Source organism: Carcharodon carcharias, chromosome 9 (assembly GCF_017639515.1).
Source record: "Carcharodon carcharias isolate sCarCar2 chromosome 9, sCarCar2.pri, whole genome shotgun sequence".
Classification (NCBI taxonomy): Eukaryota; Metazoa; Chordata; class Chondrichthyes; order Lamniformes; family Lamnidae; genus Carcharodon; species Carcharodon carcharias.
In genome coordinates this window covers 123,291,526-123,312,206 of record NC_054475.1, presented here as the reverse complement: position 1 = coordinate 123,312,206, position 20,681 = coordinate 123,291,526, and the positions used below count along the sequence as shown (strand labels likewise).

General features: G+C 41.9%; 1 protein-coding gene across 4 annotated transcripts in view; it reads left to right on the top strand.

Annotated features, from left to right (window-relative positions):
• brwd3 (bromodomain and WD repeat domain containing 3) overlaps positions 1-20,681 on the top strand; it is a 104,864-nt gene that overhangs the window by 81,093 nt on the left and 3,090 nt on the right. For 3 of the 4 annotated variants that reach the window (XM_041195341.1, XM_041195343.1, XM_041195344.1), the window contains 6 exons: positions 8,239-8,292; positions 9,133-9,282; positions 12,440-12,619; positions 13,290-13,552; positions 17,707-17,801; positions 18,290-18,448. In XM_041195341.1, coding sequence (XP_041051275.1) covers positions 8,239-8,292; positions 9,133-9,282; positions 12,440-12,619; positions 13,290-13,552; positions 17,707-17,801; positions 18,290-18,448 — 901 coding nt within the window. The remainder of the gene's footprint in view (positions 1-8,238; positions 8,293-9,132; positions 9,283-12,439; positions 12,620-13,289; positions 13,553-17,706; positions 17,802-18,289; positions 18,449-20,681) is intronic. The other variant, XM_041195342.1, reaches the window with a different exon arrangement.

The window sequence follows — 20,681 nt, the reverse complement described above, 5'->3', positions numbered from 1 at the left end:
GGAATAACTTCCTGTTTAGTTCAAGTCAAATAGATATTTTCCCAATAGGTGATGATGATTGTGTAACACACTTAACTTCAATTATGGGGCGAGGTTGGACAAGTTAAGACTGTCCTCATTGGAACAGAGAAGAATACAGGTGACCTAATAGAGGTTTTCAAGGTGATGAGAAGCTTTGATAGAGTAGGTAGAGGAAATCTAATCTTTGAGTGGGTCACTTTCCAGAGGTCATAGATTTAGAGGGGAGACAAGGCAAAATTTTTTCACTGGGTTGTCAGGATCTTGAATGCTGTAACTAAAATGGTGGTGGAATCTGATTCCCCAAGTAATTTTAAAACTGAATTGGAAGTTATTTGAGAATGAGAAACTTAGTGTTATGGACAAAAAGCGGGATGTGGGACTAAATCTGACTGCTCTTTACAGGAACCAGTACAGATACAATGGGTTGAATGGCCGCCTCCTGTGCTGTTCATTTCTATGATAGCTGCAAGACTCTTGGTATAGATTTCAAATTCACTTCCACTCCAGTACCTAGAGTTAGCTTCCATTGTCCCTTCCTACCTGTTAAACTTCCATATTTCATCTTTTGGTAATCTTTTGAATGTGGAATGACAGCTTCCTCTTTTAATGCAGTCAAGTCCTCAAGGCAGGTCTACAAGCCTGAAGATTCTGATAGCATCAAAGCAAGGCAACCTCTAATAGAAAACACTCTCTCAAGCACTGAACATGATGCCAGCCAACAGCCAGATATCCTTATAGCCATCAGGGCCCTAGCCCTGACTATTTCCCTCCTCCAGACCAGAACATAACTGAATGTCAGTGAGTAGGATCCGAATTTCAATTTGCTCATGATTGTCAGAACTGTATGGTCTGCCTATGTCATCCAGTTTGGCTTAGTCATTCTTTGGCCCATGTTTTGGCTGCAACATTGACATTAGGAGAAGGGAAGCTTAGGGACAACCATCCTTTGGCCAAGCTAAGCTCTCTCCTCTCTTATTCCATTTTATTTATTCTTGTCAACAATACATGCCACTTCTCTTAACTGAGCCCATGCCTTGTTACATTTACTAATGGTTCTCCACTGACTTTTTTGGCACCACCCCAGAAGTTAAATCCCTCCTGGATATAGCCAGGGCTTCCTCTTCTCTTTTTGTCCTAAGATAGAATTCGGCAGTGCTTAGTATTTCTCTTCCAGCTCAATTCCTGCCCCCTCACCTTGTTCTTCTGCCTTTCCATGTAACAGCGGTGGCAGCAGTGATGGCATGAGTTAAGTACAGGTCCTGGCTATTTTATGGGCCAGTCATGAAAGGGTCCTTACAGCCAACAAAGAATTTTTGAAGTGAAACCACTTACAATGTAGGAAATAAACACCAAACTGAGGAGAAGACCTTGGGATCTACTGGAGCTGGCATATTCTTTTCAAGTTTAAACTAGAAACTATTATTGAATGAGTACTAAGATGTCAATTAGTAGTTATCTCCTCCAGTAGGACAACCAGCTGTTGTTGAACTGAGGCTTTCCTTGGTAAATATTCGCTTCATCTCCACAATTGGTGGTTGTGCCTTCCATTGTCTAGGCCTTAACCTCTGAGTTCCCTCCTTGTACCTCTTTAACTATTTCACTTTCCCCCTTTAAGAACCTTTTTGACCAAGCCTTTGGTCACCTGACCTAATACCACCTCATGCGTCTCTGTGTCATATTTTATAATGCTCCTGCGAAACATTTTGGCTGTTTTATTACATTAAGGGCACTATATCAATGTAAGACAGTGTTGAGAGAGTTAGGAGAGAAATAGAAAAGCAGGACCTCAAAGGCATAGTAATCCTCTGATTGATTGCATTCTGTGTTATGATCCTTGGCCAGACCCTGGGATGCGGGGCGATGTCCAGTTTGGGACCAGGAACATTTTGTTTAAATAGTTAAAGGTTGAGATTCTCAAGACACCTCCTTTTGGAATAAAGCCAGAAGATTCCACGGGCTTTGAACAAATGAAAAGAAACTTTACTATGCAAGTTCAGAAAGATAAAACAATTTACAAATCAGCCTTGTACTCTAACATTCAGGGTAGAATGAAGTCCGATTCCATGGATTTCTCAACACCCCACCCAGACGCCCGTCACATTGTGAGCCAACTAATCTCAATGAAACTTCGTCTTTTTCACAAGGGTTTCCAATCTCCACATTTGAAGATCCTGCCTTGGAATTCTCTCCAAATATCACTCCCACCTTACAGGGCTTCATTCTCACCTTCTGAGATTCCTTTTCCCTAAATTCCTCGAACTCGAACACTAGCTTATAAGCACAGTTTCGGATCTGTGGCCATGTCAAGCAGAACCTTTGCCCTCTTTACTTAAAGTCTGCTCCCCGCAGCTCGCTCTTTTAAGTTGCAGCCTGTTTCTCTGTTCCTTTCTTTTAACTGGGACCTGTTTCTGTATCTCTTTCTAACTTTTTAACTCCACTTAACTGGAACGTCTGCCTGTCCCCATCTCTGGCACTTGTTGGCTGCCAGTCTCCCTGAAACTGCCTCAAGAAGAGCTGTTGAACCGATCTATTGATCTATCAAAACACTCCTAGATGGTCTCACCATTGTTTTTTTTACTCTTTCATGGGATGAGAGTGTTGCTGACAAGGCCAGCATTTGTTGCCCATACCTAATTGCTCTTGAACTGAGTGGCTTGCTAGGACCATTTCAGAGGGCAGTTAAGAGCCACATTGCTGTAGATCTGGAGTCACATGTAGGCCAGACCGGGTAAGGATGGCAAATTTCTTTCCCAAAAAGGCATTAGTGAACCAGATGGGTTTTTACGACAATCGATAATAGTTGTCATGGTCACCATCACTGAGACTAGATTTCAATTCCAGACTTATTAATTGAACTTAAATTCTACCAACTGCCATGGTGGGATTTGAACCTGTGTCACCAGAGCATTAGCCTGGGCCTCTAGATTACGAGTCCAGTGATGGTGCCACTATGCCATCATCTGTTACTAGGCAGAAATCAATGTAACAAGTATTGGAACACCCTGTATCATAAATGTTACAATTTTTTATTGATTTATGGGATGTGGGCTAGGCCTGCATTTCTTGCCCATCCCTAATTGCCCTTGGGAAGGTGGTGGTGAGCTGCTTTCTTGAACCTCTCCAGTCCACAAAGTATAGGTACAGCCACTGTGTTGTTAGGAAGGGAGTTCCAGGATTTTGATGCAATGACAGTAAAGGAATGGCAATATATTTCCAAATTGGGATGGTGAGCAGCTTGGGGGGTGACCTTGCAGGTGGTGGTGTTCCCATGTATCTTCTGCCCTTGTCCTTCTAGCTGGTAGGGGTCTGGGTTTGGCAGGTTCTGCCTAAGGAGCTTTGGTGAGTTTCTCTACAGCCTGCTAATTTAACCCCCAGGGACACACAGTTCAATGGATTTCATGACACCAGTGCCATGTGCTAGTGAGTGCAGAAATAGGAAAATAGAGCCAATGCATACATGCCTGGAGAGATGGTGCAGGAGGAAGGGGATTAGATCCCTAAGACATTGGGACTCCTAGGTACAAGCTGGACAGGTTGCATCTCAACAGGATGGGGCCTAATATCCTTGCCCAGGGGGGTTGCTAGTGTAGTTGGGAATTTAAACTGGTTTAACAGGGGGATGGGAACCTGAGAAATTCGGAATGAAGGGAAGAGAAGTTGGAAATGAAAGGCAGAAAATGTTGGAAGACAGATGAAACAAAGGCTAGGAAATAGAAAACAAGGGCGTTTATTATTGCTAAATAGTGTATATTTTATTGGAAGTCTAAGGAATAAGGCAGATGAGCTGAGAGCACAAATTGACCTGTGGGAATATGATTTAGTTATTATTGAGATAAGGCTGAAAGAAGGGCAGGAATAGCCCATCAACATTCTTTGTTAGTTTTCAGATGAAATTGAGGGGATAAAAAAGAATGCGGGTATTGCAAAATTGATTAAAGAAACTGTTATAGTTGTAAGAAGAGATGATATGGTCGAAGTATCATCAAATGAGGCCATATGGGTTGAACTGAAGAATGAAAAAGGGGCCATACACCACTGGGTGTGTAGTATAGACCCCCCCCAAAACACCAGAGGGAAATGTAGGCAAATCTCTGAGGAAGTGCAAAAATAATAGTGCAGTAATAGTGGGCAATTTCAACTACCCAAATATTAACTGAGATAGAATTGTTGTGGGTGGTACAGCGGGAGCAGAATTCTTAATGCATTCAGGAGAATTTTTTTTAGCCAATGTCAGAAGGCGTGGGAGGCATGGGGCAATTCTCGACTTCATTTTAGAGAATGAAACTGGGCTGGTGGAAGGTGTAACCGTTAGGGAGCATTTTGGTGGAAGTGATCAAAACTCAGTTAAATTTAGTGTAGTTATGGAAAAGGATAAAGAGAGACCAGGAATAAAGGCTTTCAACCAGGGAAACAGTTTTATGAAGCCGAGATGTGATTTAGCTAAAGTGGACTGAAAACAGCTGCTTGAATGCCAGATCAGTGAGAGACATTTAAGGAAGAGATGGAGGGCTCAGAGCAAGGTTGTTTCTTTAAAGTAAAAGGGTAGGACTAACAAATCCGGAGCCCCTTGATGTCAAGCAGCTTAAAGGAGAGCATAATGAAAAGAAGGGATGTTGAGTTCAGGTGCCCGGAGCTCAATACTGCCAAAACAACCTAGAGTTTAAAGCGTAGGGCAAAATTATAAAAGAAATTTGAAAAACAAAGAGAGGGCATGAAAAAGATATTGGCAAGTAAAATCAAGAAAAATCCAAAGTTTGTTTTTCTTGAATACATAAAGAGCAAAACAATAACTAACGAAAGAGTAAGGCCTATTAGGGACCATAAGGGTAACCCGTGTGTAGAGTGAAGGACATGGGTATGGTTCTTAATGAGTACTTTGCATCAGTTTTCCCAAAAGAGAGCGATGATAGAGACATTATAATTGTGGGGAGGAGTGTGTAACATTAAATGAAATTAACATAGTAGGGGAGGCAGAATTAAGGAGTTTTGTTTGACATTGAAGAAAATTGGATAAATCCCCAGGCCTGGGTGAAATGTATTCTAGGCTGGCAAGAGAAGAAATAGTGAGGGCTCTGACCATAATTTTTGTAATTGTCTCTGCCTACAGCTGTGGTATCAGAAGGCTGGGGGGCACCTAATATGTCATTGTTTAAAAAGGGAGAAAGGGAAAGACTGAGTAATTGTAGGTCAGTTAGCCTAATCTTGGTGGTAAGAAAATTATTGGGGAAAAAAATTGAGTGACAGGATCAATCTTCATTTGGAAAGACAAATATTAATTAAAGACAGCATGGATTTATCAAGGGTGAGTCGTTACTAGCTAACATTGATTTTTTTTTGAGGAAAAACGAGGATTGATGAGAGTAGTGCATTTGACGTAGTCCCTAAGGATTTTAGCAAGGCTTGTGATAGGTCCTACATGGCAGACTGGTCAAGGAAATAAAAGCCTATACGATCCAAAGCACAGTGGCAAGTTGGATCCAAAATTGGCTCAGACACAGGAAGCAAAGGGTATTACGAGTTCCAAAGATGAGTCATATTGGACTCAAAACTTTAACTCTCTTTCTCTCTCCATAGATGCTGCCAGACCTGCTGAGCTTTTAAAGCATTTTCTGTTTTTTATTAAGCAAAGCTTAATGGTTGGTAGGGTATTTTTATGTTTAGAAGGCTATTTCCAAGACTCCGTACAAGGTCCCTTGCTTTTTGTGGTATATATCAAGGACTTGGGCATATGTTTTGTGGGTATAATTAAGAAGTTTGCAGCTGATGGAAACATTGACTGTATGGTTGACTATGAAGAAGAAATGTATAGACTGCAGGAAGATAATTAACGGACTAGTCAGGTAAGCAGCACAGCGGCAGCTGGAGTTCAATCTGGTGAAGTGTGAGGTAATGCAACAAAAACAAAAATAGCTGGAAAAACTCAGCAGGTCTGACAGCATCTACGGAGAGGAATACAGTTAGTGTTTCAAGTCCATATGACTTTTCATCAGAACTAAGAAACATTGAAATGAGGTGAAATGTAAGCTGGTTGAGGGGGTTGGGACAGGTAGAGCTGGATAGAGGGCCAGTGATAGATGGAGGCAAAGAACAGGTTGCCAAAGATGTCATAGACAAAAGGACAAAGGGGTGTTGATGGTGGTGATATTAGCTAAGGAATATGCTAACGATGACATTAAGGGTAGAAAGCAGGCGAGCAAGTGACAGATAGCCCGGGTGGGGTGGGGTGGGGGGGGAGGGATCGAAATAGGCTAAAAGGTAAAGATAAAACAATGCGTGGAAATACATTTAAAAATAATGGAATTAGGTGGGAAAAGAAAAATATATTTTTTAAAAAAATAATTATAATTTATTGGAAAAGGGGGGATTGGAAAGGGGGTGGGGATGGAGGAGAGAGATCATGATCTGAAGTTGTTGAACTCAATGTTAAGTCTGGAAGGGTGCAAAGTGCCTTGTTGGAAGATGAGGTGCTGTTCCTCCAGTTTGTGTTGAGCTTCACTGGGACATTGCAGCAGGTCAAGGATGGGCATGTGGGTATGAGAGCAGGGTAGTGTGTTGAAATGGCAAGCAACAGGCAGGTCTGGATCATCCTTGCGGACAGACCAAAGGTGTTCCGCAAAGCGGTCACCCAGTCTGCGTTTGGTCTCTCCAATGTAGAAGACACTGCATTTGGAGCAGCGAATGCAGTAGACTAAATTGAGGGAAGTGCAAGTGAAATGCTGCTTCACTTGAAAGGAGTGTTTGGGCCCTTGGGCGGTGAGGAGGGGGGAAGGAAAGGGGCAGGTGTTGCAGCTTCTGCGGTTGCATGGGAAGGTACAGAGGGAGGGGATTGAGGTGTAGGGGGTGATGGAGGAGTGGACCAGGGTGTCCCAGAGGAAACGATGTATGTGAGGTAATGCATTTGGGGAAGGCTAACAAGGCAAGAAAATACACAGTAAATGGTAAAATACCGAAAGGTGTAGAGGGAATTAGAGTGCATGTCCACAGATCCTTGAAAATAGCTGGACAGGTAGATCAGGTCGTCAAGAAGGTAAACGGGATGCTTGTCTTTATTAGCTGAGGCACAGAATATAAGAGCAGGTAGATTATGCAGGAACTGTATAAAACACTGGTTTGGCCACAGCTGGATAACTGCATGCAGTTCTTGTCACCACGTCTAGGAAAGATGTGCATTAGAGAGGGCTCAAAGGAGATTTACCAGGGTGTTGCCAGGAATGGAGAATTTTAATTGAGGAAAGATTGGTTCAGCTAGTGTGGTTTTCTTTAAAATAGTGGAGACTCGGTAAACCTAACTGGTGTATAAAGTTGTGAAGGGTCTAAGTAGAGTGGACAAGAAGTCCCTATTCCCCTTGGTTGAATGAGAGCATTGATTTTGGGTAAAAGGTAGAAGGTTGAGAGGGGATTGGAGGGAAGTTTTTTTTTAATCACACTGGTGGGGGTCTGGAACTCCTTGCTTGAAAGGGTGGTGGAAGCAGAAATCTTCATCCCATTTAAAAAGTGCTTAGATATGCACTCGGAAGTGCCAGGACCTACAAGTCTACAGACTAAGAGCCAGGGAGTGGATTAAGTTGGATGACTCCTTATCAGCCAGCATGGACACAGTGGGCCAAACAACCTCCTTCCGTGCTGTAAATTTCTATAATTCTATAAATTGATGTAATGATACTCCAATCACCATGGCATTGGCTGTCAGTGTTCAGAATCTGTTCTGAACCAGATGTAGAAATTGCTTTCCTGCCATAGTGTCCAGCATTAATGTTGACCATGACAGTGCTGATAAGAACAAAAAAACTGCGGATGCTGGAAATCCAAAACAAAAACAGAATTACCTGGAAAAACTCAGCAGGTCTGGCAGCATCAGTCGGGTCATGAGGACTCGAAACGTCAACTCTTTTCTTCTCCGCCGATGCTGCCAGACCTGCTGAGTTTTTCCAGGTAATTCTGTTTTTATGACAGTGCTGTTGTTGTGTTTGTAAAGGAGTTGACTGAGGCTCACTTTTCCAAAACTTCCAGCCTCTCGGCTGATGAACTTCGACATTCATAAAATTTTTTAAACAATTCCATTTACTGTCATTAGATGTTACAGGATAAAAGTATAATATTTAGCAAAAGATACAAGCAGACCTATTGCCTGAGTAAAGTTAATCTGTAAAATATACAATTTTAATAAAATTAACTTGGATACACTTTTTTAATTTTAACTTCTTTAAATAAAACTAGGAACAAACTGCAGAACTAGATTCTGATGCTCCTGGGACCTCCTCAGACACAATAGTGAGTATAAAAGCACACACCTGTTTCAAACTTTGTCATTGTACTGTTTTGTTAGGTTGATTTTCCTGTCCACCTGTTTCAGTATACAAAATTGTTACCTTTTGTTCTGTATCCTGCATTGCACCCTTATCTCATAACAACGTAGCCTCAGCTATTCCTAAGAATTTTCACTAGCTTCACCTTATTCATTACAGTCCTGCTAATTTTAAAATTCTCACCCGTGCTTCCATTGATTGCAGTTCCCCACTTGATGTGGAAGACTGATGAAGTTACTACTTATTTCTCCTAAAAAAATGTAAAACAGCCTTTTCATTCTTTGTTCATGCTGCTCCTTTGTTCCTTCACCATAAAGAGGGACTTCCCTTTTTTTATTCTTTCATGGGATGTGGGCATCACTAGCAAGGCCAGCATTTGTTGCCCATCTCTAATTGCCTTTGAAAGGGCATTTCAGAGGGCAATTAAGAGTCAACCACATTACTGTGGACCTGGAGTCACATGTAGGCCAGGCTAGATAAGGATGGCAGATTTCCAACCCTAAAGGACATTTGTGAACCAGATGGTTTTTACAAAAATCGGAATGTTCTCATGGTCACCATTACTTGAGAATAGCTTCTAATTCCAGATTTTGTTCATTTTAATTCAAATTCCACCAGCATGGTGGGATTTAAACCCATGTCCCAGAACATTAGCCTGGGTTTCTGGATTACTAGTTCAGTTACAATACCACTATGCCACCATCATCCCCTGAAAATTATAGTTTATAAAGTGCAATCAGTTTACCCTCCCAACTCCAACTAAGTTATTTGTCTTTAATTAAGTGTATTTTTTTTTTTAACTCAGCACCGGCTTCCAAGGCAATTGAACAGAAGACCAGCATTCAGCATTGATGTGAATGCTTGGAAAGAACAGTGCAAAGAGTTTCTGAATCTCATGTTTCAGTGCGAGGACTCTGAACCTTTTAGACAACCGGTGGATCTCTTTGCATATCCTGTATGTGGTGTATTTTTTTTTTTGTTGAAATTATTACAATTTTAAAGTTCCCGTAGCTGTTAAGTTTCTGCTTAGGATGTGTCTATAGCATTTAAAGGGATATGCTTCACCTTAAAGCAGACTTTTTTTTTACATGGTTTAGTATTAATTTCCTTACAAAACACGGCACCCTCTCACTTAACAATGGTTCAAGTGATCTGTTATTCTGTTTACAGCTTCAAATTTTTTACTGAAGGGTTTAATAGAAAAATCTTTAATCATTCATGGGATTTGGGTGTTGCTGGCTAAGCAAGCATTTATTGCCCGTCCCTAATTGCCCTTGAGACGTGGTGGTGATTTGCCTTCTTGAACCGCTGCAGTCCATGTGGTTTAGGTACGCCTACAGTGCTGTTAGGGAGAGAGTGTACCAGGAGTTTGATTGTGACAATGAAGGAACGGCGATATATTTCCAAGTCAGGATGTCCTGTGGTTTGGAGGGGAATTTCAGGTGGTTGTGTTCCCATGCATTTGCTGCCCTTGCCCTCCTAGATGGTAATGGTTGTGGGTTTGGAAGGTTCTGTCTAAGGAGGCCTGGTGAGTTTGTGCAGTGCATCTTGTACATGGTACACACTGCTGCCACTGTGTATCGGGGGTGGAGGGAGTGAATATTTGTGGATGGGGCCCTAATCAAGTGGGCTGCTTTGTCTTGGATGGTGTCAAGTTTCTTGAGTGTTGTTGGAGCTGCACGCATCCAGTGTCAATTAGGCAGTTAACCTCCATCCTAATGAATGATAAAATATAACAATATAGTTCAAAAGAAGTAAAGGGCAGTTTTGCAGGTTAAAATAAAGCATGCCCATGGCAGGTGTTGTAGAGCATTTTTTTTAAGGTGTGGTTACATAACAACGTTAGCATTGATGTGAAGCAGTTGCAACTTCATATTATTGAGAACCTACATTGGATATTGTCCTTTTCAAGGGCAATTAGGGATGGGCAGCAAATGCTGGCCTAGCCAGCAACAGCCACATTGTGCGAAAGAATAAAAAAAAAGCCAGGCCAAAGCTGATTCCAAAGCAGTGGCATGAGACTCTAGGGCCTTGCCCAATTTGCTTTGCTGTTGGATGATGTTTGACTCCAGATTCTAATTGCTCTTATGGTGTAAAGCTGTAGATCAGCAAAACTATCTCCTGTCTAATGAAGCGATGTTTGCACCTTGGTGGTCAACTTTGTTAAATATCACCTTGTATGGCTCAGGAGCCCCACTCTAGCATGGTAGTTTCTGCTGCATTTGCTGCTGAGGAGGTGCAGGATTCCCTGGCCATGGTTTTTCTCTGGGCCCTCTTTCAGCCAGCTGCGCTTTCAGTTTCTCCCTTTCCAGTGCCCTTCCACACAGTCAGTTGCCAGAGGTCACAACGGCCAGGACTGTCTCCCATTTATCAGTGTCAAATGCCTGCCATCTTCATATCTCGCTCGTAGGTGTCCTTGTAGTGGAAATGTGGATTTCCAGCAGGTCTTGATCCAGTGGCTAGTTCACCATACAGAGGTTTGGATGTTTGGCTATCATCCATCCAGTAAATTTGGCCGAGTCAATGCAGAAGTGGTTCACTTAGCAATGAATGTGTACTGCTGGAATTGACGTGCTCCAGGACCTCTTGAGTTGGTGACTCTGGTACCAAGAATACATCTGAAACAACGACGGTGGAAATTATTCAGCTTTTTCTCCTGCATAGCATATGTTGTTCAATCACTACTGTAGAGGAGTGCACTGAGGACTCAGATTGGTCAGCTCACAGTTTGGTGTTCTTGGTCAGGTTGCTGTTGTTCTACGCGCTCTTACTCGATTTGGACAAAACAGCTACAGCTTTTGCGATGCGTGTGTTGATTTCAGATTGTGGTGATTGTGGAATCTGGATATATGAAGCTATTAACAATATACAGCGGCATATTCAGTGCTGATTGATGGCAGTATGGCAATATCCTGGACCATGACATTTGTCTTCCTGATACTAATGCTCAAACCAAACTCTTTACAGGTATCAGAGTCTGTCCATTTTCCACTGAAGATATTCCTCAGTATGACATCATTAGTGTAGAGCAACTTTCTGATTAGGACTTGTTGCACCTTTTTATCTTGGATCTCAGGCAGGCAAGGCTGAACAACTCCCCATCAGTTCTGGTGCGTAAGTTGGCACCCTCTTAGATGAAGTATACGACAGTAGCACAGAGAATAATATGCCAAAGAGTGTCGACACCAGAACACAACCCTGTTTGATCCCACTGTAGATCTCAGATGGTTTCATTGTTGCCATGTCAAAGCTGACCTTATCTCCTCATATCACTGGAAGAGAAGATCACACTGAGCAGCTTCAGAGGGCAACCAATTTTCTCCATCAGCTTAAATAGGCTGCCTCTACTCATATGGTGAGGTTAATGAAGGCAATATATAGTAGCCTCCTTTGGTCATGACGTTTCTCTTGCAGCTGCCGGACTGAGAAGATCATGTCAATTGCGGATCTTCTAATTCTGGAACCATATTGGGATTCAGGTAGATGTGTTCAGACAGGATCTACAGTCTGACAAGTGCAACATGGACGAATATCTTTGCCACAATGCTCAGCAGCAAGATGCCTCGATAGTTGCAATATCTGCAGTTGTCTTTGTTGTACAATCTTTGAATCGTGCATATCCTGGGACACTGCCACCTCTATAGCAGAGGCAGAGAAGTTCTGCAAATGCTGCAGGAGTGCTGCTTTCCATGCTTGAGTTCAGGCAATATAGCATCAGCACCTGGAGCTTTGCTAATGGCAGGCAAGTGCAACTTTTTTTGCTAAACCTATATTGAATATTAAGGCCGGAGCACACTACTCCAAGGTGTCTTGCTTGTTTCACTTTGCTAATGGATGGGGTGGGGAGTGTGATTCCAAATTCAGGTTGATGTTATGGTGTAAATGCTACCTCACACCTGGAGTTAATTTATTTAGCCTAGTTTCAAAATTGATCTGGGAGAAAATAGATTCTAGAAATCTGATTATCCATTGAGTAAGAATGTGACACTTCTGCAGAGCTGTGCAGCTCACAACTGAGAGAAAAAAAATCTGTACTTGGAATATCTTCTTTATTTGATACAAATATTGTTACTTGTTGCCATATGTGGTTACACTTCCAATTCCCTTTATAGGACTATCGGGATATCATAGATACTCCAATGGACTTCAACACAGTGAAAGAAACACTAGAAGAAGGAAATTATGACACTCCTCTGGAATTCTGCAAGGATGTTCGGTTAATATTCAGCAATGCCAAAGCCTACACACCCAACAAGAAATCAAGGGTAAAAGGAATACTTTCTTTTGGAAAGGTTTGTAAGATGTTTGATATACTGTTGACCTGTTCCTCATTGGGCGACTAGTTATCAAAAAGCAGTAACGTCGAGGGACAGGTTTTAAGTTTTTTTGTGATGAAGGTAACTGATTAAAGTTCATATTTTCATTATTGACCGAACTGATGTTTCTATATTAGATTATTTTAATAAGTTGATAAAATGATATATAAAACCAATGCGGTCTAATGTGATGGTCATCGTAATTGATAAAATGCACAATGAACTGCATGGGAAACTTATTTTGAGTAACCTGTGTTTTAATAATGAGGTAGTCATTTACTAGATAGAACAATGGAAAAGGATGGCAAAGCTGTTTCCATTGGTTTTGAATATCTACACAACACCTAAATAATTTCTGGTGCTGTCAATTTTATAAAATAAAAAATCTGACTTTAATCGTATAACTAAGACTTCGCTCATCTCAACTCTGCAATAGATTTGACTTGCTCCAACTAGTTGTTCCAGGAGAAAGTAAACATGAGTCTCAATACAGACTTCTCGATTGTACATTTTAAGATAATTAAGTAAATTAAATTTAGTTGGTTATGCCTGTCAGGATACAACCAGTAAGATTGTCACTTTCTTTTAACATGAAGAAAACTTTATAAATTACGAATGTTTACTGGTACAATTATTGTGGTTGCAGATTTACAGCATGACCCTCCGGTTATCTGCCTTATTTGAAACTCAAATTAAAAAAATTATTTCGGACTACAAGTTCGCCTTGAAGTGCCAAAAGAAGAATAAACCAAGACAGAAGTATCGAAAGAGGTTCAAAAGCAGCAGCAGCAGCAGTAGCAGCAGGAGCAGTTCGCGGACCAGCAGCAGGAGTAGTTCGCGGTCCAGCAGCAAAAGCAGTTCTCGGTCCGGCAGCAGAAGCAGTTCACGTTGCAGCAGCAGAGCATCCAGGTAAAACAGTGAAAGCATGGCCAGAATTTTACCTTCGGCGTGCGCGCCCAACGTGCTGGAACATAACATGACACGCAATGATATCGGACGTGCGTCCCAACACCACCGCACATAGTCGCGGTATTTCATTCAGCAGGTGGACACCAGAGTCGGCTGCACGCCCGCCAGTAATTGAAAGGCCTATTAAGGCCATTAACAAGGTAATTAAGTTGAAATTTACGCTGCCCGTCCAACCTAACAGCTGGCAGGCAGGCGAAAAGGCCAAGCAGCCTTTACGTTTTTTTTACAAAACCCCATCCACAAGCGGGATGAGGTTTCCTAAAGCTATTATAAATTAAATAAAAACTTTCTTTTGAAATTAAAAACACGTTCCATCTCATGTGTCACAGTCACATGAGGGGACATGTTTCATTGAATCTTTATTGCATTTATTAAATTTTTAAAAAGCGCTCCAATCTCTCTGAGGTGGCCCCGTGCCTCGGGGAGATTGAAGCCATCTTGCACATGCATGCGCGAACTGCGCGCTAGACCCAACTCTCTCTCTCCCTCCCTCCGCCTGCACAGGTAGCACTCAGCACTACTGCTTGCGATCCACACAGAGCAGGCCTTAATTGGCCCGGCCGCATGAAATTGGGGTGCGGAGTCGATCGTGGACAGCAGTCAGCTTCCCGCTCCTGCCAAGCCAGCCCGACGCAGGAAGAATTCAGGCCCATTAGTCCCAGGTTCCTAGCGGAGTGCTATATCCCTGGTATGTTTGTATACTGATAATTAATCATGTGAATTTTTAATTGATTAGCATGCCGAATAGAGCTCCAATACACACGAATTTGATCTTAGCCAGCTTTATGCATTGTGGTATGAATGTTTAATCTTGTATTGTTGTTGTAGGGGGTAGGGAGGAGGAAAAAACTTCTTCTGATGCACAAAATTCTTCTCCTGCCTTCGACAGTTGTCTTTAATACGGTAACCAACAGGCAGTTTTGCAGGCTTTTATTATTGAATGATGCAAATTCCGTATCTATTTGTCAACTAACTTGTGCAACTTGTTTTGTTATGGATCTGTCAGCTGAGAAAAGATAATGTTGGATTTCCCAAGCTGCATAATTCCCCCTTGTTGAAACAGGTGTAGCCCTTTGGATGTAAAATGGTCCTTGGTGTGGTAGATTTTGACTTGGGGAACAAAAGGAGTAATGGGTTGAAGGGGCATTGATACTATTCTAAAGGGTATGTAATGGTGTAGCAGACCATACAATACTACGAAGATTAAAAACCATGGGCATGATTTTCCCCTCACCAGGCGGCTGCGGTGGTCGGGCCTGGGAGCAGCTGCAAAATGGTCCGCCACCTGCAATCGGGCACTGCCAGGGTGTGGGTGGAAGGAGCGCGAGCGCTGAATTCTGCGCACGCTTGGGGGTGCACTCACTGAAAGTTTCCTGAGGAGCTGAAGATATTTAAAATGAAGAATCAACAAATAATATAAACATGTCCTCCCATATGACTCAGTCACATGAAGAGGGATGTGTCAAAAACAATTTTTAAAATTATTTTTTATTTACTGTAGGAAACCTTAAACCGCCCATGGATGAGGTTTTGCAAAAAATGCAAAGGCTGCCTGGCTCATTCGCCCACCTGCCAACCATAAGGTTGGTCAGGCAGTGAAAAATTCAACTTAATTACCTGCTTAAGGATCTTAATAGGTCTCATAATTGTCAGTGGGCACAATGCCAACTCCTGTGCGTGCCCACCGACCGAAATATCACACGAGTGCACAATGACATCGGGATGCTCGCCCGAATACATTGCATGTTATTTCACACTCCGGTGTGTCAGGTCATGCCCGCACGCCAATCTGAAAATCCTGGCCTGTTTTTTTTTATTCATTCTTGGGATGTGGGCGTCATCAGCTAGGGTCAGCATTTATTGCCATCCCTATTATTTATTGCCTTTGAGAAGGTGATGGTGAGTTGCCTACTTGAACTGCTGCAGTCCTTGTGGTGTAAGTACACCCACAGTACTGATAGGGAGGGAGTTCCAGAATTTTGACACAGTGACGGTGAAGGAATTAAGATATATTTCCAAGTCAGGAAGGTGAGTGGCTTGGAGGGGAAGTTCCAGGTGGTGGTGTTTCCATTTGTCTGCTGCCCTTGTCCTTCTGCATGGTAGCGGTCGTGGGTTTGGAAGGTGCTGTCTAAGACCCTTAGTGAGCTCCTGCAGTGCATCTTGTAGATGGTGCATACTGCTGCCATTTGCGTCAGTGGTGAAGGGAGTGAATGTTTGTGGATGAGGTGCCAATCAAGTGGGCTGTTTTGTCCTGATTGATGTCGAGCTTCTTGTGTTTTTGGAACTGCACAATCCAGGCAAGTGGAGAGGATTCCATCACACTCCTGTCTTGTGCCTTTTAGACTTTAGAGGGACAGGAGGTGAGTTACTCGCCACAAGATTCGTAGCCTCTGACCTGTTCTTGTGGCCATAGTATTAATATGGCTGGTCCAGTTCAGCTTCTGCTCAATGGTAAGCCCCCAGGATGTTGATAGTGGGGGATTCAGCGATGGTAGTGCCATTGCATGTCAAGCAGTGATAGTTAGATTCTCTCTTGTCGGAGATGGTCATTATCCAGCTGGCACAAATATTACTTGTTACTTTCCTGGTTATTGTTGAGGTTGCTGCATTTGAACATGGATTGCATCAGCATCTGAGATGTCGCGATTGCTGCTGAACATTGTGCAATCATCAGCGAACATCCCCACTTCTGACCTTATGATGGAAGGAAGGTCTTTGATGAAGCAGCTGAAGATGGTTGGGCCTAGGTCACTACCCTGAGGAACTCCTGCAGTGATGCCCTGGAACTGAGATCACAGAATCTCACAGTGCAGAAGAGGCCTTTCGGCCCATCAAGTCTGCACCGACATATGAGAAACACTCTAAGATTTACTGTAGGTGATACAGTTTTCATGCAGAATTTTGGAAGTGGACCTTGTTGGATTCCTGGTACAATTGTCTCGAACTGGGCCTCCAACAACCACAACCATCTTCCTTTGTGCTAGATATGACTCCAACCAGCAGAGCGTTTCCCCTGATTCCCATTGACTCCAGTTTTGCTTGGGGTCCTTGATGCCACAGTTGGTCAAATGCTGCCTTGATGTCAAGGGTGGTCACTCTTGCCTCACCTTTAGTTCAGCTCTTTTGTCCACATTTGAACCAAGGCTGTAATGAGGTCTGGAGCTAGATGACCCTTGCAGAACCCAAACTGAATGCCAGTGAGCAGGTTATTGTTAAGCAAGTGCCACTTGATAGCACTGTTGATGAGCCCTTCCATCATGAACAGTATTTTCTCAATACCAGTAGTTAAAAACAGTGACCAAGATTTGAACATTTCTGTTGCAAACTAAGTATAGGCTACCGAAGAGGCCGTTTTTAAATCAATTCACATACTTACAAGTTTCCCGTGATTACTTGTTTGTGGCAATCCTAAGTAAATTGGGAGAAGCTGAAAGAAGATTACGATGACTTGTTTGTGAAACAAAAATAAACCCTGCATTTTGTAGTGCTTTTCAGAACCACCAGATGTCTCAAACCTTTACAACCTATGCAGTACTTTTGAAGTGCAGTCACTGTAGGAACTGCAGCAGCCATTATATGCACACCAATCTCCACAAACAGCAATGTGATATTAACCAGGTAATCTGTTTGTGTATTATTGATTGAGGGATAAATGTTGGCCAGGCCATCAGGGATAACTCTCCTCCTCTTCAAAGTGGTTGCTAGCTATCTTTTATATCCACTCAAGCAGGCAGACAAGGCCTCAGTTTAACGTCATTTTTGAAAGACAGCACCTCCAATAGTGCAGCATCCCTCAGTCCTGCATTGATGATTTTGGCACTTGAACCCTAGAGTAAGTATTGATAAAATCATCAAGAAAGTTTCCTTTGGTGGCAATTTAATTCTCAGCTGATTAAAGAAAAGCTTGGCTTTCCAGTCTCACTCTTTACGCCATTTGTTTTGTTTTGAGTTGATGTGGGGCATAAAATGTTCAATATAATCATTTTTCACAGTTGTATTGCATTGAAACCTAATTGATAATAGTTGCATTGCAGAATTTTTTCTTCATACTTTTTCTTAATTTATCACTTACTATTTTCTTTCTTGTCTTTTAGCCTACAGCACAAACCAGCAAACACTCCACCTAAAACATACCTGAATACCTCACCATCCTGTTCAGTTAGAGCCATTTCATCGAGATCACCTCAAGGTGAGAGTCAAAATTTTCCCAGAGTTACAATTTCATTTACCCTCAGCATGTGAATAATAACTTCTGCATTAGCTACGTTTAAGGAATCAAAGAAGAGATAGGTCTCTTCCTCACAGGGAGAGAAATATCACCCTGGAGCAACTGGATTTTGCCTGCCTACTGAAAATACATAAGTGTTTGTTTTTAAATCTTATGTATGTTTTTGCCCTTTTCTTTCCTGGAGGCATTTACTCTTTTTGGTAACAAAGCTACAGTCACAAAATTGGCCCTTAATCTTTATATGCCTCGTCACTGTGTGCAGGCAGTCTTATTTGACCCTGCATATGCCACTTCTGAGTTGAGTCACATGCATCTCTAGCAGGAGTTGCTGGACAGAGGGAATGTTAGTTTTTATTCTTTCCTCCCTCCTTTGCACTGAGACCAATTATAGTAATACCCAAATGTCACTTGCGAATTTGCAAACGTATTGACTGCTTTTCATTTTCCAGCTTCAGAAACAGAAGATCTTTTGGGACCACTGAATGATGAAGTTGAGCATCCAAAGGTGCCACCACTTCTTGAGTGGGATGTACAGAATAGGATTGGAAATGATTCAGAGCATGAAAGTACCAGAGTAACCAGAATCATATCTACACCTATAAAACAAGGTAACGGAAAATGAATTTGTTCCTTGTAGCTCAAGGACTGCCAGCTATGTGGGTGCTTCTTATGGTTGAAGGATCAAAATGAGAATCTCCCAGTAGTTCGTCTATTCTTCTACATGTTAACTAACTCTCTCGGCGCTTGCAACTTAGGTTTTGTATTATACATTTAGGTTTTATATACATTTTATATTGTTATGCTATTTTATGCAGATATCCCAGTCAAGGTTTTCTATAATGTATTGCTGCCCCAAGAATTACATTGCTCTAGACAACAGGCATGAAACCATCTTCAGATTCCAATCTCAGTGTCACTAATTTTGCAGCATTTGATTTGGATTTCAAAAGTCCCCTTCTGGCTTTTCCTGGGCTTATATTTTGGTGATCTTTGTGTTGGTCCATGAGATGATTCAGCAGCACTTTGCAGTGGTTGACTGTTTCTGGCATAACAACTTTCATTACACCTAGATGTTGGAGTGGTGGACCATGACATTATTATGAGAAAGCAGCCTGAAGGTACCAACTCCAGGCATGTCCCTACTGCTCAGCCCACCCTCAGTGTGTTTCTGATCTGGGTGGGAGCAAACTTCACATCAGCATTAAGGTCTGTGAATCCCTGCCTCGAGGTTCTCAATCTACACTCCCAATATCTTGAATTCAAACCAGAAAGCATTTTATAAATTGTTCCCAAAGCCTTTGCAGCAGCAGTCTGAACATTTATAGAAATGCTGCCATTATATTTGGGACTCATGGCACTCAATGCTCCTAAGGTGTTGCCACTTTTCTATGATACACTGGAATGAAGCCTGTGTTCATCAATGACTGCAAAACCAGCTAACGGACATTTGAAAATTGGGACATGATCCATTTTTTCAAAGGATCATCCATAGGAATCACTAAAGTCCCTATGAGACTTGTGGATGATCCTGTGCATGTAAGGATTTCCTTTTAAAAGCAGGTCCCAGTGGAATCAAAATCTCTAGACCTTGCAACAGGAAAGAAGCATGCTAATCATCCAGGCAGTAGGTGCTTGCATCTCATCCGCCATTACTACTCCATTCTTTCATTAAAATTTATAGCTCAAAAACTGCCATTCAATCCAACTGTCAATGCCAGCATTTATACTCCTCATGGGACTCCTCCCATCCTCCTCCAACTAACTCTATCAGCAGATCCTTCTATTCCTTTTGCCCTCATATACTTATATAGATTCCTTGTAAATACAGTTATGGTATTTGCCTCAATATGTAGCTAGTTCTATATTCTAACCACACTCTGAATAAGTTTCTCCATCTTATTTGTAACACACTCTGTACCAAATTATGCTCCTCCATCGCTGCTGTCCTTGCTGACCTACCTTGGTTCCTGGTCCCCAGTACCTCCAGTATTAAAATGGGCATGCTTGTATTTAAACCTTTTCATAGCTATCTTTGTAACCTCATCCAACTCGACAACCCTATCAAACTTCAATTTCTCTGGCTTTGGGGTCTCTTTGCCGTGCCATTAGATGGCTTTTCCTTCAGCTGTCTCAGCCCATGCATTAGAATTCTCTCCTTCAACCCTTCAGCTTCTCCATCTTCCTCTCCCTCTTTCAAAACCCAAATCTTTGACTAAGTTTCGCTTCTCCCTTTCTGAGATCTCCTTTGGCTCAGTGTTTTTTTTTATTCAGTCTCTAGTGCTTTGGGGCTGCTTTACCTACATTAAAGGCTCAGGAAAAATGAAAAGTTGTCATTTCTGCTTTGTCAGGTAGTAAATCAGTTAGAACTTGGGGGAACACTTATGAATATCTCAGTTCACATACAAGCACCTTCTCAGACATGTTACTGGAATATCATTTATTTTTTGGAAAAAAAATACTGGTGAAAAAGCAATACCCAACAATTTATGACATAATCTTGTTTGTTCTTCTGTTTAATCATGCTTGATAGTTGCTTCATAGCTTATTGTCTTAGATATATGGTCTATTGAAGTGTCAGTGCCCAGTGTCATCAAACATGAGAAGAATATGAGACAATTCATACTATTTGAAGTAAGCTTCAGAGATTTAATATTCATCCAAATGATACAATATCCTACAATACTTTACATCAGTTCACTTCACATAGGAGCAGTGGAGCCTGGCCCTTTGCACTAGCTCAAGGAAAAATCTTGGAACAGATTCAGACTACAAAATTATTATAATCTGAGTTTAAAGACACAGAACATGGTAAACATGCTAAATAGGCAATTTACATATCTT